Genomic DNA, 25,265 nt, shown 5'->3' on the forward strand with positions numbered 1-25,265 from the left:
GACCTTCTAGTATTTGAGAAGAAGTCGTTTGAATGAAAAGTTTACGGACGGCGCACGGCGGACGACGACGGACGAAGCATGATGACTATAGGTCATCGGACCCTTCGGGTCAGATGACCTAAAAAAACTAGTGACAACAAACAAAATACTCTGAGCAGTCATCAGAGTACAATGACCTAAGTTTGCTCCACTACATGTACTCTACAGCTTACAAAGAAGACATTGTCATGGAAAACTTTTACTACAAACTTGAAATTCTGTTTCTTAGACATGTTACTACACAATTACCACAACTCTGGACCTATTGCTTTTTGAGAGAAGAAATTAAGATCTCAACACATATACCTTGAATATAGGTCAAGGTCAATTATTTACATAAATCAGGTAGCCCTTCATCAAATTGTGTTAAAGAACTAATATCAACAGCCTTAACCTTTTAGTTATTGAGAAGAATTTGTATACAGATTTTACACATTTAACCCCTGTGACCTTTAAAAAGGGTCAAGGTCATTCATTGTAACAAAAACTTGGTAGTCCTTCATCCTAGCATGCTACAGGCCCAATATCAACACTCTGTGCTATATGGTTATTGATGACTGAATGGAAACAAAATTTGAAAAAAATACAATCCTTTCCTGAGCACTTGTCAAGAAATCAAAGGAGCATAACTAGGGACCAAGAGGAACCTTCAAATGTAATTTGAAAGAGATCAATAGTATATTTATCATGAAATAGCATTAACAAATTTTCATGGTTGAAATCCAATATGACTGCCAGTCAGCTACTTAGTTTTTCTGATTTGAAAATTTTAAAACAAAATTTGAAAAAAATACAATGAGCACACAGATGACACAGATGCAGGGGGGTTTGAATAGCCCGCTATCAGATGATGTTGGGCTAAGCAAAGGCAAAATTCATTTACTTTCTATCCATATGCTGCATTTGCACAGCAATGCAGATAAAGAAGTTTAATCTCTCAAACTTTGTGATTATGTGTGCTTTTGCATCTATTTTTCCTCTTTGTAATCTCTGACGATCAATATCGAAACGATTTTGTGTCAATTTGTCACCATTGTAATCTCTGACGCTCTATATCGAAATGATTTCATGTCAATTTGTCACCTTTGTAATCTCTAAAACTCTATAATGAAGGTAGATCTTTGTGCCTATTTCTCATCTGTGTAATCTCTAAAACCCTATAATGAAGGTAGATCTTTGTGCCTATTTCTCATCTGTGTAATCTCTAAAACCCTATAATGAAGATAGATCTTTGTGCCTATTTCTCATCTGTGTAATCTCTAAAACCCTATAATGAAGGTAGATCTTTGTGCCTATTTCCTATCTTTGTAATCTCTAAAACCCTATAATGATGGTAGATATTTGTGCCTATTTCCTATCTTTGTAATCTCTAAAACCCTATAATGAAGGTAGATCTTTGTGCCTATTTCCTATCTTTGTAATCTCTAAAACCCTATAATGAAGGTAGATCTTTGTGCCTATTTCCTATCTTTGTAATCTCTAAAACCCTATAATGAAGGTAGATCTTTGTGCCTATTTCCCATCTGTGTAATCTCTAAACCCTATAATGAAGGTAGATCTTTGTGCCTATTTCCCATCTTTGTAACTCTAAAACCCTATAATGAAGGTAGATCTTTGTGCCTATTTCCCATCTTTGTAATCTCTAAAACCCTATAATGAAGGTAGATCTTTGTGCCTATTTCCCATCTGTGTAATCTCTAAACCCTATAATGAAGGTAGATCTTTGTGCCTATTTCCCATCTGTGTATTATCTAAACCCTACAATAAAGTTAGTTTAATGCCCATTTCCCACCTCTGTAAAGAAGTCCATCACTGAGCATTTCCCAAAGCACTATGCCAAATCCATAGATATCAAAGTGAGTACTGGATGGTAGGTTCACATTGGACCAGACCTCAGGAGGTACATGGCTAACTGTACATCTCCTGCCACTGCTTGCCTCTGTCCCTCTTGTCACGGTCATGGTGATGGTCCTCCATTCTGACAAGCCAAAATCTGCTATCTGTAAAAAAAAAGAGAATAATGCTCATATCAATAACTCAGTTTCGAAAACATTAAAATCACATACTTATGAGGAAATATATTTACTTATACAGATACATGCAGTAATCATATTCATATCCCCTTTTGTCTGCTGTATGTCTTCCTAATTTGCATATGCAACCATTCAAGGAAATTTGATTTGTAAATCGAAGTGTTTTTTCCAAAGGTACACCTGTATGAAATTGTACAAGAAATGTGTAATGAGACAAATCATCAAATGGAAGCATGTCCTATATCAGTGATATATCATACAACATATATTTCATAATCCTAGTGTCCATTCATATCTACACCTAAAGTGTGTTTCTTTAGTTATACCTTAGCACGGATCTGTCCATTAAGTAAAATATTATCTCCCTTCAGATCCAGGTGAAGAATTTGTGGATCATGGGAATGTAGGTACTCCATTCCTGAAGCAATGTCTGTCAATATTCTAGAGAGTACAGGCCACTGAACTTTGAACTCCTTACGGAATTCTACTATGCTCCCAAGTGCCATATACTCAAGAATTAGAGAATAATTGTCTTTTTCCATAATAGTTCCTAAGAGTTTCAGTATGGACGGGTGGCCACAGACTTGTGCAAGTTTCCTTGCTTCCTTGGTCAGTACTCGGATATGCCTGTAGGAAAGAGCATGAGGAAAGACCATATTATACATCATCACAATAAAAAATCCATGGACAATGTCAAAAAGTCATCATGCATTGTAAGAGGAAAGGGAACATATAAAATGATAGAGGAATTAGATGAACAGAAATTTCCATAAAATCCTTAACGTCATATTCACTGGGTTGACAAATTTTGATGACGGGAAAAATGATATGAAGTTGTCCAAATGGGTTGCATTATAAATGTGAAGTGCTTTTAAAATAAACCAAATATAAAATTCAGAAATTTGTCTATTTTGTAAATTACCAGAAGCATTTAACACATGAGCTGTAAAAAAAAAAAAAAATCTTACTGTAGCTGTAAACTGATATCTGTGAACTCTTTAGGTACATGTATGTTTAACCTTTTTCGTATATACCCCAAGGAATCACTTTTCTATAATGCACACATGTAACGGAGGTGTCAAGAGGTCATCACAGGAAAACTGGCAATCTCTGGAGGTTGGCTTTATTATTTCATTTTAAACATGCTTGTGTTTCAGCATTTTACCAGGTTACAACCTCATTTAACAACAAGAGGCCCATGGGCCTTAACGGTCATCTGACAAAAAGCAAGCCAAACCTATTTTAACATATTTGACCCCTGTGACCTTTAAAGTGGGTCAAGGTCATTCATTTGAACAAACTTGGTAGAGCTCCATGCCAGTATCCTCTGTGCCAAGTATTAGCCCCTAAACCTTCTAGTATTAGAGAAGAAGTTGTTTGAATGAAAAGTTTACGCTCGACGGACAAAGCACGGTGGCTATAGGTCATCTGACCCAAAGGGTCAAGATGACCTAAAAAGCACATTACCTAAGTGATTCAAAAGATTTTAATTTCAAAATACTTTGGGAGTGAAATTTTACACTGAAGATTGGCAAAACTGTTGAGTTAACTGGAGGCTGAAGTCCATATTAAATTTGGAGACTCGACAGGACATATATGATAGATGTTAGGGAAAGGAAACAGCTATTGCAATTTTTTCCTCTTCATATGCTATGTATATACATGTACTTTACAATAGGCATTCACAAAGAAAATTCAAATATAGATAGTGGTCAGTACATGTTAACCAGAGGACGTGTGTTTGGAGCAGGATAGATAAAAAAACCTATGTGATACCAACTTCTGGGGCAGCATTCCATTGTCAATGAGAGTTTTCACTGCCACTATTCCATAGTCTTTATGCTTGGCTCTGTACACAGTACCAAATCCTCCTCTCCCAATGGGTACCTCATCAAACTCGAAATGTGTCTTCTCCAGCACTGGGACGTTCACCTGTACTTCTTGTGTCGCCATAGCTGTGAGGTACAACTAAGTGGTACGTAGCCTGGTCTATCTATTTATACCTACACACACCTGGTATACAACTTCACCACTGCAACACAGTAAATCATCATATTATCATTATCTCGTTACAATTCAATTTTTTTAATATCAAGTATCAGGTAAACAAAAATGTTGCTTAAGTTTGTCGTGATTTCAATCTATCATAACAAGACAGTCGTCAGTCGCAGCATATGCAAAATGTACTCCACAAAATTTCTGATTCATGGTTGATAGTTGAATTTGATACATTGATGTTTTGACTGAGCCTGTGCACTTGTAAAATAAATACTTACGCCTTGTAAGCTAATGCTCCAAACAGTTTCACAAATTAATAACAGTGATTGATATTAACATTTGAAAAAAAACCATGTCTATAAAACAATAGTGTACAGATATGTCGCTGATTCCTGCCAGATGTGATTATACAACATCAAGGGTCATGGGGAACACTACAATGTCCCCACACAACTGATGGTGACATAACAAAGTTTGGGCTGTAATTCATTGATTGTGATTGATGCCCTGTATGTAGGGTAAACTTTTGTCTCAAATCTCATCAAAACAGAAAATCATCTAGACTAGAAAATAATTTCATAATCAGTTTACTTACTGTAAGTTATCTAATAAGATTTCCTTTTGCAAAAAAACAATAAGAAAATGCTGGTTCTTAATCCAAACTCTAATTCAATCAAACTTGGAAAAAATATGAACAAAAGCAAGATTTCTTAGGTGACTGTGTTACTTCAGGTAGATCGTTTATATATAATACAAATAGAATAGGCCCTAGCACGCTTCCCTGGGGGATACCACTGATTACCGGATACGTCGCTGAAGTTTGTCCATTGACAATTACTCGTTGACATCGATTTTTGAGAAAGTCTCTGATCCAATTAACTACTTGTGTACTTATTCCATATCCTAATAATTTCCTGATTAATTGCTGGTGGGCCACTTTATCGAATGCTTTTATAGAATCTAAGTAGATTATATCAATTTCTCCACCATTATCTAATATTTCTGTCCATTCTTCAAGCACTGTTATCAGCTGAAGTTGCGAAGACCTTCCAGAGACGAAACCGAATTGTTGTGGACTTAAAAGATCATTCTTATTCATATGTTTTACAATACTATCCCTAACAATTTTGTCCAGTGTTTTCACAATTATACTAGTTAAATTCACTGGTCGGTAGTTTCCTGGGTCTGATTTTGAACCTTTTTTTTGTTATGTTAGCCTCTTTCCATCCCTGTGGTAGTTTTCCTCCTGTTAACGATTTGTTATAAATATATGCTAGAGGTGCACTAATGTTACTTTGTAGTTCTTCTAAAACTTTAGGATGCATCTTATTGAGATTTATTTTCATTAAGATTTGTTAACAACTTTTCAACAACTTGGGAATTACTAACTATGTCTTCAAAAGGGTAAACTATATGTCGTTCTCCAATTCATTTGGTGGTTCCTCTGTGAAAACGCTACTCAAGAATTTTGCTTGCACTTCAGCTTAATCTTTGTCCTTCACAGCTATCTTTTGTTCCTCTCCATGTAATCCTTGTAAGTCAGCGATCACAGTTCTTGCTTTTCTTTTTGAATTGACGTATTTCCAAAAACATTTTGGGTTAACTTGGACATCTTCAGCAAAAGCTTTCTCGGTTTCATTTCTGGCTTTCCTTAATGCCTAATTTAATTGGTTTCATGCTCTAGCATATTCTTTGTGGTTAAGCTTACACCTAGTTTCCATGCCATGCTCTGTTCTTTCTCTTATTTAGCGGTATTGCATAGTTATTTTTACCTGATACTTGAGAACTTTTGGTTGATTCTCGGGAATGAATTTTGTCAGTGTTATCAATAACATCTGTTAACGTTTTGTACGCATCTTCAATACTACCTTTTAGAAGTCCATTCCACTCTTTTGGTAAATCTTCTCTCATGCCGTCATAGTTACCTTCATTACGTCCCTGCCTTAATTGTACATTAAATGTGGTTCCGAATTAGCAGAATGAGATTTTTCACATTGAAATTTTAAATTTAATGCGAGATGGTCGCTGTTGCCGACCAGACTACCATATTCAATTTCACAGATCATTTCCTCCTCATTTGTAATTACAAGGTCCAAGAATTTTGGTTCATTCACGAGTTATCGCGTAGTAATGGAATGTTGGGTGTTGTATACGGGCAAAGTGTATCGATACCATAACTTATACATCATATATATCTTAAAGAACAGTTGTCTTGTTTTTACCTGATCTGTAAATTTTGTCTGTCATACAAGGTGACGCTGATACCAGACAATCTTCCCATATATGTTTTTTTTAACCCAGTGGTTTTTCCACCGGAGAGACTCTTCTGAACCCGGAAGAATCGTCACTATATATTCCTTCTAACTTTTCTGTCGGAACGCAACACATTATTTGGATTAGATTTCAAAATTAAACCAAAACAAATCTATGTTCATTTTTTTCTACCAAACACTTTAAAAAAGTGATATGACAAAATCGATTTGTGAATTATACTGATTTATGCGGTATATATTTCATTTCGTTTGTTGAAAGTAAATTTTGCATTTGTAGTCACCCAAACAATCATGGCTGACACGATGGAGTTGAAAATCTGCAGGGAGCTATTGGATCCGAAATTCGACGGTTATAAGCTTTCATTGGATAAACTCCCACTTTACAAGTCACCTTTGGACAACGGTAACATTGTTGCATGAATTTTTTTACTCGTTTTATCATTACAATGTCTGAAAGAGCAGAAAACTTACTAATCAATATACGATACCGACTGAAAGACAGGACCAACGTGGAAACTTCCACGTGTTCAAAAGTGATGCGATTGTTGATGGTTTTAAATCAGTCTTATTGTTTTCTCAGAAATCAGCTTCAGTGGTGCATATATACAGTACACTATAGCTCTGTTGTTTACAGAATCAATGTACATGTAATCCCAACCCACTGAGTATCGAAAAACTAGACTCGCCGGACAAGTGCTCTAACACAAAACGAATTATATTGATGTTTTAATCTGATTGCTTACCAAAGATTTCAATTTTTGTTATTTAAACTTAGAAGAGACATGGCATGAACAGTTTCAGCTATATTGTCAAACGACACCGGTGTAACTGAAATTAGAATATGCTACTTCTGTGTGGGACCCCTATACCAAACAGGCGACATTTATAAGTTAGAAATGGGCGGCCAGGTTTTTCTCCAACAACTTTCGTAATAACTCTAGTATTAGTGTTATGATGCTTGATCTCACATGGCCATCCCTTTGTAATAGGAAGGAGTAATGAAAATGAAAAACACCTTGCCATCACTGGGGTCTCTAGCCGGACACTTGACTGAAGGAAAATTCCCATTAGCCGAGGCTGACAAGGCGACCTGTACTCTCAACTTCTATACTTTTCATTCCTTCACAAAGTCTTTGACTCCAAAGACAACAACAACCTAGGTTCAACCCAACAACCAACTTGTAATCTCAACTACTACACCTTTTTGACAGACGGAAGGACACTTGTCTGGTCATAATGTTCAAAATTACTTATAGCATAAATAAAGATCTCAGACACCATCATTACAACAGACTACATACTCTCATTACCTCTATTTCCAGCTACTGCTTTGTAAAACTTTTTCCCTTGAAATATTCCAAACTGTATTAATTTCCTGTCAGATATTGTAACACTCTTAATACAGTACATGTACCATATATCTTTTAAATCCGTTCTTTTATCTCTTTACAAACACTGAAATTTCCTTTCAGCCGATTCCGAGTTAAAATTAAAGAGTATAGGGGAAATGGCATGATAGATTACAGAGATGTAGCCATTTATGTCCCCTGATGTCTCAATTGAAATTAGGTTCTTTGCTGGAAAAACCTTATTTTTCCTCCAGTGCATATAAATAACCTGTCACAGAACAATTAATCTCTGTAGACCTCAACATTTTTACATTTTCTCTTTATTAGCAATTGAAGTGGTAGATCTCAGTGATGACCAGTATTCTTATCATCATGCAAAGATATACGGGGTCCACAACCACCTTTTCCTGGATTTGTGGTCAGAACAAAGTGTCTACTTCATCAACACAAACTGGGCTGTTATTAGATCAACATCAATGGTAAGAGTGATCAACATCAATACCACTTTTGTTAATTTCTTTTGACCATATATTCTTTTTATTATGTCCTTAAAATGAATCACTGTTGCTGATTCTACATGTATAATTGCTTTACAGACAAATTTTGTTTCCTTGTTTTCCAGGGAATGGCTCTGGACACCGGAAGGAAAGTCTTACAGATCCCTGATGCTGCCAACCAGAAGCTGACACCCAAACGACTAAACCTTGTCCTTCAGTTTATCTCCCAACAAATGGCTGTCATATCTGATGGAGCTGGTAAATTCCACTTGATTGATACAGGAAACAGAGAAGATGACTCAAACAATTGGAAGGTAATGTGTTAGAGTGGTTCACTGTACTGTAAGATACACCAGATGTGTTAGAGTGATTCACTGTACTGTAAGATACACCAGATGTGTTAGAGTGATTCACTGTACTGTAAGATACACCAGATGTGTTAGAGTGGTTCACTGTACTGTAAGATACACCAGATGTGTTAGAGTGATTCACTGTACTGTAAGATACACCAGATGTGTTAGAGTGATTCACTGTACTGTAAGATACACCAGATGTGTTAGAGTGATTCACTGTACTGTAAGATACACCAGATGTGTTAGAGTGGTTCACTGTACTGTAAGATACACCAGATGTGTTAGAGTGATTCACTGTACTGTAAGATACACCAGATGTGTTAGAGTGATTCACTGTACTGTAAGATACACCAGATGTGTTAGAGTGATTCACTGTACTGTAAGATACACCAGATGTGTTAGAGTGATTCACTGTACTGTTAGAGTGATTCACTGTACTGTAAGATACACCAGATGTGTTAGAGTGATTCACTGTACTGTAAGATACACCAGAAGCTTGTAAAAGTATGTCATGACTTTGGGTAACGATAATTTATCTTGAATGTAAGTTCTGTTTCCAGTTAAAAGTGTTTATTATAAATTCAAGTAGCTTATCATATCATAGCACCAGAAATATTACATCTTCATGGTCGAATTTCTTACCTTGCTATCACAATTTGCTGATATGTTCAAACAGTGAAAATATATACACACAAAGAACTATTGATAATTACATATTTGATTGACGTGACTGTATATAATGTGTAATTTTAGATTGAAAACCTACTTTAAGTAGGTTATTAGAGCTTTTACACTGTCAACATGTAAATGTGATAAACTTGGCACAATCTTGAACTTTTAAATGTGGTTCTATTAATAAAACTGAATGATAGTGCTTGCCTTTTGTTGAAATATGTTCAAACAACACTGCAGCATTTCAACTGATTATCAAGCAGGTATTTTTAGATATCTGTGCTGAATAGCAGTGCCTGGCAGATGTTTAGTTGAAATGATATTTTTGTGCAAATTTTTGATAACCAGAATGCAATCTTTTTACTAGGTGAGACAAAAATAAATGATATTTCTCATTTGTAAAATAGTAAAAGCTGTTATAAAAGGTGGTAAGATCATATGTTTTTGCAAACATTTTAATACTTCCAGATAATCTTTTCAAAAGATCTTCTGAACAATGGGGAGCCATTTTTGCTGGTAGATACAGTGGTACACACAGAGGATGAGACTCACTGTGTGGAGTGCCTTTGTGTCCATGTTGAGGAAGCCACTGAGGAACTGAAGGACAAGTACAGAACTCCAAACCTAACTATGTTGGAATGGATTACACTCAACTCAGGTATACTGCTTTTTATACAGAGCACTTCATTGATCAACGATATAGGAATCATGGCGACAGACGGATGGACCTTAATGAAATTTAACATGACTCGCTGTGCGACATTTATCAATATTACCACATTGTAAATGGGGTAAGATTAAGTAATTAAGTTCATTCCATTGCTAAAAAGCCAATGCTCAATGAGTGTAATGATGATTTAAAAGTAAACTTTTCATTTTTATGTTGATTCTATTGCCTGTAGGTACCGAAGATATTTTGTTGAATGAACTTTGATTGCGACCAACTAATGTATCTTATTCCATACGGTATGACAAGCTGTCAACCATATATTAAATGTATTAAGATTGTTGTAACTCACCTGGTCATTTTGCCAAATTTCAAATTTGAATATTCGTACATTGTTGTATGAAAATTATTTGAACAATATATCTTCTGGTGTTATGACTTTATTGAGGTTATTGTGAAATAGACTTTTTTAATCAGAATCAGGCACCTTCTTTTCACTGTAAAACAATGTGATCGCATAGAAATAAAAATTGTCATAACTCAGCCAATTATCCAAATATCAAACTGAAAAATGGCTCATCCATAGTGCTTACCTTGAATGCTGGATATGTTCAGCTGTAGTTCCAACCAGTCAATACCAAAATATACATGTATATGAATTGTTATGTAGACTAAGCTCCACAATAAAATGTCTTCTGGAGATATTAAGATGCTTACGTTGTACACATAATTCCAGGTGACAAGTCATCATCTATTTGTAATTTTACACTGAAATTTTGTAAACTTAATGTCGTTGTATACCTGTTTTGAATGACTGTATCTCAGAAAGTACTTAACATAGATACTAAATATTTTGGACATCCAGCTTTTAGATAACCAAAAGTACCCAGACTAAGAATTATAAAAATAAAAGGTTGGACCAAAAAAGGCCTTTATCCTACCAAGTCCTTAGCATTAAGTACAATCATAGTGGTAAAACATGTATGTTAACGGTTTTGTTTTGGAGGGAGACATCTGGTTTGTTATGACTTTTTATGACATAGCAAAGTCATTTATTATTTGGGTCAGTTTTACCGTCACACAATAATTTTCTCGGGACCTGGCTTTTTAATGTAAGTTGTATCAATTGACTAGCATTTTTCAGAAATAAAGTCTCTGCTTGTTTTATCAATAAAATTTATTATCTGATGTCACACTAAACACATATATCAGACATACATCAAGTTTCTTAATAAGACATCAATTGAATGGATATTTTGGCTTCATCACTAAACAGGTATATGTTGATATTATAAAATACATCTGATTTATGTGCAGTTGATAGAAAGTCATGGAGCGTAGAAAGAACACGCCAGCTGATAGGTTCGAAGCCATATGACTACGCTGCACTAGATCACACAGGGTCATCCATCATCATATCAGCTGCTGCTGAGTACAAGTTTGTGTCAGATTCCTCAAAACCTGTCCAAGAGGATACAGAACAAGTGCTTTTAAACAGGCAAAATGGTAGATACTTGCTATTGTATGAATCAACATAAGTAGTAGATTTTACAGAAGGACCATAGGCTAATAAATTTCAGATAGTCTTCATTAGGAGGATTTATGAAAAGTAACTGCTATGATTTTTTCCTTACAGTTCTACTTGATTAACTTTTGGCATACCATAGGGTGATAAATAAAATATTTGGGTGTCATTTTAAATGTACCTTCCCTTTGAATACCAACACATGACTTATTCTTGCTTTGATAAGTGATGGATAGCACTTTCATCTCATTAAATGTTTTTCCTGTTTTGAATCAGATGAATGAATTCAGTGAGAGGGACATATACAAGTATTGATAGTTATCTATTTCATTTTTACATTAAACTCATTTAAAAACTAATCGTATACTTTGAATTGTATATTCTCCTTTTCCAAATTAACACCAAACAGCACCATCTTCATATATCATTACAGTGTAAAAGTTGGGGCTGGTAGGGGACATACAATACTTTACTAATACTCAGTATACTAATTAAATTACTAGTGACACCAAAATCTTTTCTACAACTTCAAATGTGTTGAACAAATTCTGCAAGCTGCGTCTCAAACATTTGCATTCTTCCTCCATCTTTTAATTCTGAATGATATAGAATAGAGACACAGAGACCCATGAAAGGTACTGCCTAGTCAAGATTATGAATTAATTTCTTAAATTCTTCCTTTGCAAACCACATAATTTCAAATAATGACTCACCCAATTGTCTTTTGTTTTACCATGTGAAGATGCCCCAGAGTACACTTGGCACCAGGGCTCTGAGGAGATCTGTGCTATGTTCACGGTCCCCGAGGGAGTCAAGAAAGGTGACATCTACATGACCCTTAAATCAGAGTACATTGACATTGGTATCAAGAATGGAAAGGCCCTCCTGAAAGGTCAGCTTCATCGTCGTGTGGATGTTGATGCCAGTACCTGGACCATCAGTGGACAAAGGTTGATATGAAAATCTAGTACCTTACCATATTTTCCTGGGTATAAGCCCCAGAGGACTAGGGTACTGAAAGGGGGCAAAAGTAAGGGGAGAAGAGGGGAAGCTGTTCCTGAAATAGACCCAATGTGAGAGAAGATCTTAACTGGCAGACCTACTGCTATGTTGGTATTTTATACTGAAAAGAGACCAACATGATATCAAACAACTGTGTCTAATTCACATATTACATGTACTGTATAATGCCCTTCTATGTTTAGGAGTGTGCTGGGTATTCATCTTCACAGAGGCTGCCAAGCAATTTATCCCTGTTATAATAAATAGAGATTGCCAAACAATTTATCCCTGTTATAATAAATAGAGATTGCCAAACAATTTATCCCTGTTATAATAAATAGAGACTGCCAAACAATTTATCCCTGTTATAATAAATAGAGATTGCCAAACAATTTATCCCTGTTATAATAAATAGAGATTGCCAAACAATTTATCCCTGTTATAATAAATAGAGACTGCCAAACAATTTGTCACTGTTATAATAAATAGAGATTGCCAAACAATTTGTCACTGTTATAATAAAAAGAGAATGCCAAACAATTTATCCCTGTTATAATAAATAGAGATTGCCAAACAATTTATCCCTGTTATAATAAATAGAGAATGCCAAACAATTTATCCTTGTTATAATAAATAGAGGCTGCCAAACAATTTGTCCCTGTTATAATAAATAGAGACTGCCAATCAATTTGTCCCTGTTATAATAAATAGAGACTGCCAAACAATTTGTCCCTGTTATAATAAATAGAGATTGCCAAACAATTTGTCCCTGTTATAATAAATAGAGATTGCCAAACAATTTGTCCCTGTTATAATAAATAGAGGCTGCCAAACAATTTATCCCTGTTATAATAAATAGAGACTGCCAAACAATTTGTCCCTGTTATAATAAATAGAGATTGCCAAACAATTTGTCCCTGTTATAATAAATAGAGACTGCCAAACAATTTATCCCTGTTATAATAAATAGAGACTGCCAAACAATTTGTCCCTGTTATAATAAATAGAGGCTGCCAAACAATTTATCCCTGTTATAATAAATAGAGATTGCCAAAAAATTCATCCCTGTTATAATAAAAAAACCATTCTGTGAGGGCAGTGGAATACCAACAGCAGAAAGACCACATACACCACAACACATTTGGTGCTCAGACTTAGGCAGACAGTTTGTTTTAAGACCTAGTATTATGTTTCAGGATAGAGCTGACACTCTGTAAGACTGATTTAGAGGCATGGCCTGTCATCGTTCAGGGAGATGAGAGAGGAGAGATGACTGTAGATGAGGGACTCATATCACAAATACATGAAAGACTTTCACATCTCACCTCTGATCAGCTGGTAATTACCTTTTACATAAGTTGTTATGAGGATCATCAATATAGTGGTGATACAATAAAAAAACCAACAGGTATAGGTTAACTTACTGTTTACTTCCTGGTGTCAGCTACATTTGCTTGAACTCACTTTGTCATAAAAATGTTAAGTATAGTGTGATGTGATAGGAACTTAAATTGTAACAACCTACTTGTTCTTGGATTCAAATTGTTTATCAAAAAAAGAAAACAGGATAAACTAACAATTGATATAGGATAAAAAAGCCTTAATATATTTAATATCGACCTAGATGACTCCACATGACAATTTCAATGTCTTAAGGAAGTGATCCTGTACAGGGTTACATGAATTTTTAACTCGTTATAGAACCCTGCTGCGGAAATGACTGAAGGACAACCTTACAATGCACAACAGCTGGAAGATTGTGATGCTTTCCCTGAAGATAGCTCTCTGCTCCACCGGATTAATGGAAACACACACCGCACAGTGTCAAAGGTAAAACATAAACACACACTACAGTGTCACAGGTAAAACATCAACACACACCGCACAGTGTCAAAGGTAAAACATCAACACACACCGCACAGTGTCAAAGGTAAAACATCAACATACACCACACAGTGTAACAGGTAAAGCATCAACACATACCACACAGTGTCACAGGTAAAACATCAACTCACCACAAAGTGTCAAAGGTAAAACATCAACACTTACTACAGTGTCACAGGTAAAGCATCAACACACACCAAACAATGTCACAGGTAAAGCATCAACACATACCACACAGTGTCACAGGTAAAACATCAACACACACCAAACAATGTCAAAGGTAAAGCATCAACACTAACTACAGTATCACAGGTAAAACATCAACACACACCGCACAGTATCATAGGTAAAACATCAACACACACCGCACAGTATCATAGGTAAAACATCAACACACACCGCACAGTGTCAAAGGTAAAACATCAACATACACTACAGTGTCAAAGGTAAAGCATCAACACATACCACAGTATCACAGGTAGAACATCAACACACACCACAGTGTCAAAGGTAAAACATCAACATACACTACAGTGTCAAAGGTAAAGCATCAACACATACCACAGTATCACAGGTAGAACATCAACACACACCACAGTGTCAAAGGTAAAACATCAACATACACTACAGTGTCAAAGGTAAAGCATCAACACATACCACAGTATCACAGGTAGAACGTCAACACACACCACAGTGTCAAAGGTAAAACATCAACATACACTACAGTGTCAAAGGTAAAGCATCAACACATACCACAGTATCACAGGTAGAACATCAACACACACCACAGTGTCAAAGGTAAAACATCAACATACACTACAGTGTCAAAGGTAAAGCATCAACTCATACCACAGTATCACAGGTAAACCTCATCAGCTTGCAGTGTACTCAGTAAGAAGCACCAAACAAATTGCCACCTCATAGATCCAGAAATACAGTGCAGTGATTTTCATCATGAAGGGAAAGCTTTCACTGTCTCTATTTATTACTTAAATCTGTCTTCTTCTCCATGTAGTATTATTTGATATGTGATGTGAGAACTAACTCAGATTGCCGATATCACCATTCTATTGCTTCAGTTTTAAACACAAGTGCCAATCAATTTATTCAGACTTGTGAACAAACTCCTGGAATTGAGTTACATCCTTTTCTGCTATGCATAATAAGATTAGATATATGACTATAGTATAACATATACACATAACAAATCATACAGTATGTTTCTCACTGCGTAAAAGTTTGCCTTTTCACTGTAAAAATTTGTGACTGATTTTTCTGTACTTGTCATTTTCAATTTTTAAATGAAGGATATTGAAGGATAATGTTATTTCTAGCATGAATAATTCTTACCTTTCAGACCAACCTTGGAAGTCATCAATGGCTGTTCAATGCCAGACTTAGTCGTGACCAGCCACCAGTTTTATGTCTCAGACATGATGTCGATGGTTTACTATGGCAACCAGAGAATGTTGTCAAAGAACAAATAACACCATGGAAACATGTATCAACATTTAATGCTTTTGGTTACGTTCAAGCCTCCAAACAACAGCGAAAATATTCCATTTGTCCCCCTGGAAGTTCATACGTTGCAGTTTGTGACTGTATAAGGCATGTATATATTTATCGGCAGCCTGCTCCTATCACTTCACCGGTCAGGAATAGAAAGACTGGGCGACAAGTGAACTCTGTTGCTAAGCAGCAAGTAATATCATTGGAAAGCGTGGACAATATCTTAGGAATACAAGCAACAGATGAGAAACTCTTTGTGATTACCAAAAGTGTAGTATGTGTAGTGAATGTTAATACACCTTCATGAGATATGTGGTAGTCATGTATAATTTCTGTTTTTCATTTCCTTTAGAAATATGGTAGACCATGCCATAGAGAAAGGAACAATATTTCCTTCCTATCCGTTCATTTGTTTTCATGCAGAGTATCAAATAGATGTGAACTGCAAGTGATATCAAGCCTACTCCAAGGTTTATCATACGTAATAAATATATTTGGTAAATTGTGAATGTAAGTCATCCTGACAACAATATTAACACACTGCATAGCTTGTAGATAATCATTGGTGACAATTCACCATCCATAAGGATTGATATACAGATATGTATTATATACTCATTAAACATTCAATAAGTTGTCACCTAAAATAATCTTAATTCAAATTGTGTTATTAAAGTGTTGTGTTACTTGTAGGTTACACAGAGGAAAAAAGTGGCATTCATATTCAATAAAATGTACATGCGATCTTAAACAAGTTTCATTTCACATGAAATTTTATGAAACAAGTTAGAAGTTTTTGATTTTTGAAAACAAATTTAAGATACTTTTATCACATCAATCAGAAAAGTCAGGTTTGACAGTAAAACTGTGTGAGACAAAACCAAATGGAGGAAGACATTCTGTTGTGCAATTTTCAATTATGACATTACATCATATTATGATATTACAATTGATGTCTGACTGGTGCAACCAATAAAAATAAAAATGCTCTTGTGTATAGTACACTAGTGACATATATGTGAGAAATATGACATGTAAAATTCACTGGAAAACAGCTGGATTATAAGTGATAAATAAAAAAATATAATATTTTACAGTTATTGGATGTTTTCCATAAGAATAATCTGCATGGTTCAATGTTCATAACAACACAAGGATAGGGTATACCATGAAAAAGGTTAAACTCATATTGGGACTGTGGTCGCTCGGTCAGTAGAGCTTTAGACATATATACAACTAGAGATTGGAGGTCGTGCAAATGTTCCACAATAGCTATGATTGTAAAATCTGATACTATTTTGGAAAAGTGCTAAAATATTTACGATAACAGTTTTTCTTCAGAAATATTTATATTATCAAATTACATAATTAACAGTAGAAAAAGTGTCTATGACATTACTGTTGGAACAACTACTGTATAAGTATGGAAGACACATGATAAAATGGTGACATTAATCACTGCTCAATATGTTTCACCTGTCAAAGTCATCCTACCTTGAAAACAACTCACTTCACTCTCCAAACAAGAAACGTGGGTTCGTGTTCTTTTCTATTGTCTACATACTATCCTGTATATAGGTAAACACAATTAAGTAGTCAGCTGACTCTCGTAAGCAAACTGGTGGCCAAGCTAAAGCTATCATTTGCAGATATAGTAACTTTCCAGAGTTTTTGTTTCTAAAAGCTCGTCATCTACGAATTTAAAGTCATTTCTAGTCAGCATTTGGGAAATCATGTACTCGTATAATGTCTGCAGAGGTGAGTTCGCTAAATGATGTCTTAGTGAAATTTAAGTGCTTTCCGGTATGTAGTATCATATCAATTCCTGCATGAAGACCCTGCCTTAATCTGACCATAGCAGCTTCTGACAGGTGATAAACTCAGCAATAAGGAACTGATCATATCAATAAAGGAAGATCAAATCATGTGGAAAACATCAAACACTGTATTCAAAAGAACATTCTTGATCCACTCATTTTGTGTGTTGTGTACTGAACTATCAAACAGTGTATACTTGGGGATAATGCTGTAACAAATGATCTGAAAACCATTGGCAGGCATGGGACTATAAATGCCATTTCTTTTTCATAACCTTGTGGTCTCACATTTCCTCCTGGAGAGGGGTTAAAGTTTGCTACAGTTGATTTAGGGAAATTTGATTTTTGAGCATAAGTTTTTTATTTTCATTGCAAATATTTCTTTGATTAGAATCATTAGCATAGGATGATGGTTTGATTGTTTGCACATATTGATTCTGACCAACTCCCAGAGGCTGATGGGCTGGGTCAAAGTGACTCAAAGTTAAGACAATATTTTATCAACACCAAAATATGGTAGAATCAAATACTCTTCATGGATGGAAAGATATGCAGGTGCTTTACAAACATTGTGAATTTCATTACCCCTGGGTCTCACCTTTCCTCCTGGGGAGGGGGGTCAAGTTTGTTTTTATAGTTTTTATAAGGAAATCAGTTTTTTGAGAGTTGTTTATTTTTAATTGTAATAATTTTGTAAGAATTATTAGTAAGGAATAACAGTTTTGATGGTATGGATATATTGATACTGGCTGACCTCCAAGGGTTTAAAACATGTTACTTTAGTCTTACTATCATCAATGTCAATTGTTTTTGGGACATTTTATAGTTACTACCCTTTAACCTTTCTTTTCAATATTGCTTACCTCAGGTAATTGTCAAGGCCAGTAGGCCTCTTGTTCAGTTTATTTGGTATAAATCAGCTGAATTTGTTAATAGATAAGTTTTATTACATATATATATATATATATTGATATGAGATATAATCAACTTGAAAATTAATTATAGTAACTTCAAATAGGTTTTTCGTCCATTGAAGTTTTCATCCAAGTGAACAAAGAATTCTGAGTATTGAATGATTACAGGTAAACAGTCAGTATGTTGATAGGTAAACTTATATATTCTGTTCATGGTCATGGATATTGATGTTTCTAAATCATATGACCACCATATTTTCCAGTCTTGATCAACTTGTTGAAACACAACCACACATTTTTTGGGATGTGCTGCTGTATCTGGAAGCCAGTATCTGGGTAGATTTTTACCCTGAAGAATGAACCAACCAGCACTGTGATGACATCGTGAAGGGTGCCTACATGGTCATTAGGGTACTTCAACATGGGGATAGGAGGTGATAACACAATGATGTCCAGACTGACCGCATCCCCTGGCCACTGTTTCATGAAAGTGGCATAAACTCGTCTTTCCATGTGGGGCATCTGTACAAGTATATAGCTATGTAAAGCCTCTAGGATCCCTTTTTGTTGGAGAACTTTGTAGGAAAATGCAACGTTTTGTCCAGTGTTTGTTGCTTCAGTTTCAAGAATGATCTTATTTTCAGGGACGCCCATTCCTATAGCAACATCACTAAACACTTCAGCTTCTGACTTCTCCCATTTACCTTCAATGATAAAATGATTTTATAAAATTTTAGTAAAAAATAAACTCATTGTATCCATGAATATTACCTACAAAGTCCCTTTGTACCTACTGGGTATAACAAGGTCCCTTTGTACCTACTGGGTATAACAAAGTCCCTTTGTACCTACTGGGTATAACAAGGTCCCTTTGTACCTACTGGGTATAACAAGGTCCCTTCATACGTACAGGGTTATAACAAAGTTCCTTTGTACCTACTGGGTATAACAAAGTCCCTTTGTACCTACTGGGTATAACAAGGTCCCTTTGTACCTACTGGGTATAACAAAGTCCCTTTGTACCTACTGGGTATAACAAAGTCCCTTTGTACCTACTGGGTATAACAAGGTCCCTTTGTACCTACTGGGTATAGGGTATAACAAAGTCCCTTTGTACCTACTGGGTATAACAAGGTCCCTTTGTACCTACTGGGTATAACAAGGTCCCTTTGTACCTACAGGGTTATGACAAGGTCCCTTTGTACCTACTGGGTATAACAAGGTCCCTTTGTACCTACTGGGTATAACAAGGTCCCTTTGTACCTATTGGGTATGACAGAGGACCTTTGTACCTACAGGGTTATGACAAGGTCCCTTTGTACCTACTGGGTTATAATAAGGTCCCTTTGTACCTACTGGGTTATGACAAAGGACCTTTGTACGTACAGGGTTATGACAAGGTCCCTTTGTACCTACAGGGTATAACAAGGTCCCTTCATACAAGGTCCCTTTGTACCTACTGGGTTATGACAAAGGACCTTTGTACGTACAGGGTTAGGACAAGGTCCTTTTGTACATACAGGGTTATTACAATGTCCCTTTGTACCTACTGGGTATAACAAGGTCCCTTTGTACCTACTGGGTTATGACAAGGTCCCTTTGTACCTACAGGGTTATGACAAGGTCCCTTTGTACCTACTGGGTATAACAAGGTCCCTTTGTACCTACAGGGTTATGACAAGGTCCCTTTGTACCTACTGAGTAAATCAAGGTCCCTTTGTACCTACAGGGTTATAACAAAGTCCCTTGGTACCTACTGGGTATAACAAGGTCCCTTTGTACCTACAGGGTTATAACAAAGTCCCTTGGTACCTACTGGGTATAACAAGGTCCCTTTGTACCTACTGGGTATAACAAGGTCCCTTTGTACCTACAGGGTTATAACAAGGTCCCTTTGTACCTACAGGGTTATAACAAAGTCCCTTGGTACCTACAGGGTTATAACAAAGTCCCTTTGTACCTACTGGGTATAACAAGGTCCCTTTGTACCTACTGGGTATAACAAGGTCCCTTTGTACCTACTGGGTATAACAAGGTCCCTTTGTACCTACTGGGTATGACAAGGTCCCTTTGTACCTACAGGGTTATGACAAGGTCCCTTTGTACCTACTGGGTTATGACAAAGTCCCTTTGTACCTACTGGGTATAACAAGGTCCCTTTGTACCTACTGGGTATAACAAGGTCCCTTTGTACCTACTGGGTATAACAAGGTCCCTTTGTACCTACTGGGTTATGACAAGGTCCCTTTGTACCTACAGGGTTATGACAAGGTCCCTTTGTACCTACAGGGTTATGACAAGGTCCCTTTGTACCTACTGGGTTATGACAAAGTCCCTTTGTACCTATGGGGTATAACAAGGTCCCTTTGTACCTATGTACTGGGTTATGACAAGGTCCCTTTGTGACAGAGGACCTACCTGGGTTATAATAAGGTCCCTTTGTACCTACTGGGTTATGACAAAGGACCTTTGTACGTTCAGGGTTTGACAAGGTCCCTTTGTACGCACAGGGTTATGACAAGGTCCCTTTGTACCTGCAGGGTTATGACAAGGTCCCTTTGTACCTACTGGGTTATAATAAGGTCCCTTTGTACCTACAGGGTTATAACAAAGTCCCTTTGTACCTACTGGGTATAACAAGGTCCCTTTGTACCTACTGGGTATAACAAGGTCCCTTTGTACCTACAGGGTTATGACAAGGTCCCTTTGTAGCTACTGGGTTATAATAAGGTCCCTTTGTATGTACAGGGTTATGACAAGGTCCCTTTGTACCTACTGGGTTATGACAAGGTCCCTTTGTACCTACTGGGTTATGACAAAGGACCTTTGTACGTACAGGGTTATGACAAGGTCCCTTTGTACCTACTGGGTTATGACAAGGTCCCTTTGTACCTACTGGGTATGACAAGGTCCCTTTGTACTACTGTGTTATGACAAGGTCCCTTTGTACCTACTGGGTAATGACAAGGTCCCTTTGTACCTACTGTGTTATGACAAGGTCCCTTTGTACCTACTGGGTAATGACAAGGTCCCTTTGTACCTACTGTGTTATGACAAGGTCCCTTTGTACCTACTGGGTATAACAAGGTCCCTTTGTACCTACTGGGTATAACAACGGATCTTTGTACCTACTGGGTATAACAAGGTCCCTTTGTACCTACTGGGTTATAACAGTAACTGTTACTGACGATCTACTTAAACATTGAGTCTTCACATTGGTGCATTTCTAGTGTATTGACCAATATTGTCCTTATAATTTTCTGTGATTCCTGTCTGAGTTTGAGTCTTAACTACTTTCTGTAAATCTTTCCTCAAACTTCTGGTAAAAAATAAATGTGTCATCTAATTTTGTCCTTGTGACCTTTCTATAGATGTATCTCTGACCTTTTGCTGCTATTTTTAGCGTTATTTCTACTTTCAGTTAGTACCCTGTAATTTATTTTATAACCAATTTTACAATATCAGTTTTATTCTTTCAAAAGTTCTAAGTAGAGTTCACATATTATTTCCAGTTCTTATTCATGTGAAACTCTTGAAGAGGCAGGAGCATATCATAAAACATTAAAAACACCCTGATGCTTTTAGCAAAAATGAAATATGTTAGCATATATTTTACGTTTATCCAAGCACAGTTTGGCCACATGATTGCTTCCTTGGACAAGAGACTTTATTTCACATGGTGAATGTTGTTTGGTGGAAAAGGACCTTGATTGTTCACAAAGCAATAAACCTAGTTTGTTCAGTGTAAATTCTTTACCTGTTGTGAGCACCCCTTTGTCACCAGAGAACATGAGTAAGTCGGCAAATCCTTCCAGGAATAATTTAGCAGCATATTCTGCAGTCCTGGTGTCATGGTTACCAAGAACAAGGATAATGTCACTCTGAAAGGTAAAACAGATCAACAGTCAAAACGTTTCTTATAAACACTTCAATTTATACAGAAACAGAAAGATTCTGTAGTATATAGACACATGTGTCCAGAGTTACAAGGTTCTGTAGTATATAGACACATGGTCCTTTGTAGGTACTGGGTATATAACAGTAACAAGGTTCTGTAGTATATAGACACATGTGTCCAGAGTTACAAGGTTCTGTAGTATATAGACACAAGTGTCCTGAGTTACAAGATTCTGTAGTAATAGACTTGTCCTGAGTTACAAACTTCTGGTAAAAAACAAATGTGTCATCTAATTTTTCTTGTGACCTTTCTATAGATGTATCTCTGACCTTTTGACACACTGCTATTACAAGGTTCTGTTATATAGACACTGTTCAGAGGTACCCTGTTTTATTATATAACACAATTTTACAATATACAAGGTTTTATTCTTTCAAAAGTGTCTAAGTAGAGTTCACATATATAGTTCTTACATGTGTCTTGAAGAGGCAGTTTCTGAGCATATCATACACACATTAAAAACACAAGATTCTGTTATATAGCAACACATGTGAAAGAGTTAGCATATAGGTTCTGTTTATATAGACACATGTTTGGTTACATGATTGCTTCCTTGGACACACACTTTATTTTACATGGTGAATGTAGTTTGGTGGAAAAGGACCTTGAGTTCACAAAGCAATAAACAGTTTGTCCAGAGTTAAATTCTTTACCTGTTGTGAGCACCCCTTTGTCACCAGAGAACAATGAGTATATAGACACATGTGTCCAGAATAATTTAGCAGCATATTATGACACACCTGGTGTCATGGAAGAACAAGGAGTAAGACACATGTGTCAGTCTGAAAGGTAGTATATAGATCACATGTGTCAGAGTTACAAGTTTCTGTATATATAGACACACATTTGTCCAGAGTTACAAGGTTCTGTAGTATATAGACACATGTGTCCAGAGTTACAAGGTTCTGTAGTATATAGACACATGTGTCCAGAGTTACAAGGTTCTGTAGTATATAGACACATGTGTCCAGAGTTACAAGGTTCTGTAGTATATAGACACATGTGTCCAGAGTTACAAGGTTCTGTAGTATATAGACACATGTGTCCAGAGTTACAAGGTTCTGTAGTATATAGACACATGTGTCCAGAGTTACAAGGTTCTGTAGTATATAGACACATGTGTCCAGAGTTACAAGGTTCTGTAGTATATAGACACATGTGTCCAGAGTTACAAGGTTCTGTAGTATATAGACACATGTGTCCAGAGTTACAAGGTTCTGTAGTATATAGACACATGTGTCCAGAGTTACAAGGTTCTGTAGTATATAGACACATGTGTCCAGAGTTACAAGGTTCTGTAGTATATAGACACATGTGTCCAGAGTTACAAGGTTCTGTAGTATATAGACACATGTGTCCAGAGTTACAAGGTTCTGTAGTATATAGACACATGTGTCCAGAGTTACAAGGTTCTGTAGTATATAGACACACATGTCCAGAGTTACAAGGTTCTGTAGTATCTAGACACATGTGTCCAGAGTTACAAGGTTCTGTAGTATATAGACACATGTGTCCAGAGTTACAAGGTTCTGTAGTATCTAGACACACATGTCCAGAGTTACAAGGTTCTGTAGTATATAGACACATGTGTCCAGAGTTACAAGGTTCTGTAGTATATAGACACATGTGTCCAGAGTTACAAGGTTCTGTAGTATATAGACACATGTGTCCAGAGTTACAAGGTTCTGTAGTATATAGACACATGTGTCCAGAGTTACAAGGTTCTGTAGTATATAGACACATGTGTCCAGAGTTACAAGGTTCTGTAGTATATAGACACATGTGTCCAGAGTTACAAGGTTCTGTAGTATATAGACACATGTGTCCAGAGTTACAAGGTTCTGTAGTATATAGACACATGTGTCCAGAGTTACAAGGTTCTGTAGTATATAGACACATGTGTCCAGAGTTACAAGGTTCTGTAGTATATAGACACACATGTCCAGAGTTACAAGGTTCTGTAGTATATAGACACATGTGTCCAGAGTTACAAGGTTCTGTAGTATATAGACACATGTGTCCAGAGTTACAAGGTTCTGTAGTATATAGACACATGTGTCCAGAGTTACAAGGTTCTGTAGTATATAGACACACATGTCCAGAGTTACAAGGTTCTGTAGTATATAGACACATGTGTCCAGAGTTACAAGGTTCTGTAGTATATAGACACACATGTCCAGAGTTACCTGGTTCTCTAGTAAATAGACAGTCGTTTCAGAATAACAATGTCCAGCTGTATCTTTAGACCAGTTCCAGAGTGATTGGATTCATTCTATAAAAAAGCAGTAGAATGTCGTTTCAACTACAATTTCTTTTTCCAAACCTGCCTTTTTGCCTTCGTGTTTTAAGCCCATGTACTCCCATAACGTCAGAGCGTAGTCCTTCTCCTCGTCCGTTACGGTATAATTCCCGAACATATCGTCAGCCACCCGACGGATTTTGTCCGTTATCTAACTGTACAAATGATTCATTCAGACTACAGTATGTTAACGGAAACTAGCAAGGAAACAGTCTCCGGCACGGAACTCTTACTAGCCGAGAATTACGATACGACCCCCGTGTATGTGTACTTTGTCTTATACATTAGCGATGGACACGAAATGTCGATATGCCAGTGAAGAAACGAGGATAACATGAAAGGAAGTGATGATTTGAGTGGAAACCGTAATGTATCAGGACAACATAACCTGGTGTTACGGAAAATGTTATCTTCTTAGTACTGTTACGTTTTCAAATTACTCATAGTGTCATCGATCGATTGTGCTCACGTGTTCA

The 25,265-nt window shown here is 36.4% G+C and overlaps 3 protein-coding genes across 5 annotated transcripts in view; 1 reads left to right on the top strand and 2 right to left on the bottom strand.

Moving 5' to 3' along the window:
- Positions 1-6,383, bottom strand: part of LOC132559208 (receptor-interacting serine/threonine-protein kinase 1-like) — a 36,084-nt gene extending 29,701 nt beyond the window's left edge. For all 3 annotated transcript variants that reach the window (XM_060223828.1, XM_060223827.1, XM_060223829.1), the window contains exons 1-4: positions 6,293-6,383; positions 3,853-4,104; positions 2,399-2,699; positions 1,832-2,039 (exon numbers count right to left, since the gene is read on the bottom strand). In XM_060223828.1, coding sequence (XP_060079811.1) covers positions 1,832-2,039; positions 2,399-2,699; positions 3,853-4,025 — 682 coding nt within the window. In that variant the 5' untranslated portion in view covers positions 4,026-4,104; positions 6,293-6,383. The remainder of the gene's footprint in view (positions 1-1,831; positions 2,040-2,398; positions 2,700-3,852; positions 4,105-6,292) is intronic.
- A 251-nt stretch (positions 6,384-6,634) lies between these two features.
- Positions 6,635-16,893, top strand: LOC132559217 (nudC domain-containing protein 1-like). Its single transcript, XM_060223838.1, has 9 exons — positions 6,635-6,746; positions 8,020-8,171; positions 8,315-8,503; positions 9,683-9,872; positions 11,199-11,387; positions 12,149-12,356; positions 13,605-13,746; positions 14,110-14,238; positions 15,650-16,893. Exons 1-9 carry the CDS (start codon positions 6,635-6,637, stop codon positions 16,106-16,108), a joined length of 1,770 nt encoding a protein of 589 aa, XP_060079821.1. The 3' UTR covers positions 16,109-16,893.
- Positions 16,894-18,766: 1,873 nt separating this feature from the next.
- Positions 18,767-24,907, bottom strand: LOC132559214 (uncharacterized protein SCO4629-like). Its single transcript, XM_060223835.1, has 3 exons — positions 24,818-24,907; positions 22,290-22,413; positions 18,767-19,236 (listed from the first exon to the last, which is right to left on the bottom strand). The coding sequence occupies exons 1-3, from the start codon at positions 24,905-24,907 to the stop codon at positions 18,767-18,769; spliced, it is 684 nt and encodes a 227-aa protein (XP_060079818.1).
- Between the last annotated feature and the right edge of the window lie 358 nt (positions 24,908-25,265).

This window comes from Ylistrum balloti, unplaced genomic scaffold (assembly GCF_031769215.1).
Source record: "Ylistrum balloti isolate Yb309-2 unplaced genomic scaffold, AGI_CSIRO_Ybal_v1 Utg370876, whole genome shotgun sequence".
Classification (NCBI taxonomy): domain Eukaryota; kingdom Metazoa; phylum Mollusca; class Bivalvia; order Pectinida; family Pectinidae; genus Ylistrum; species Ylistrum balloti.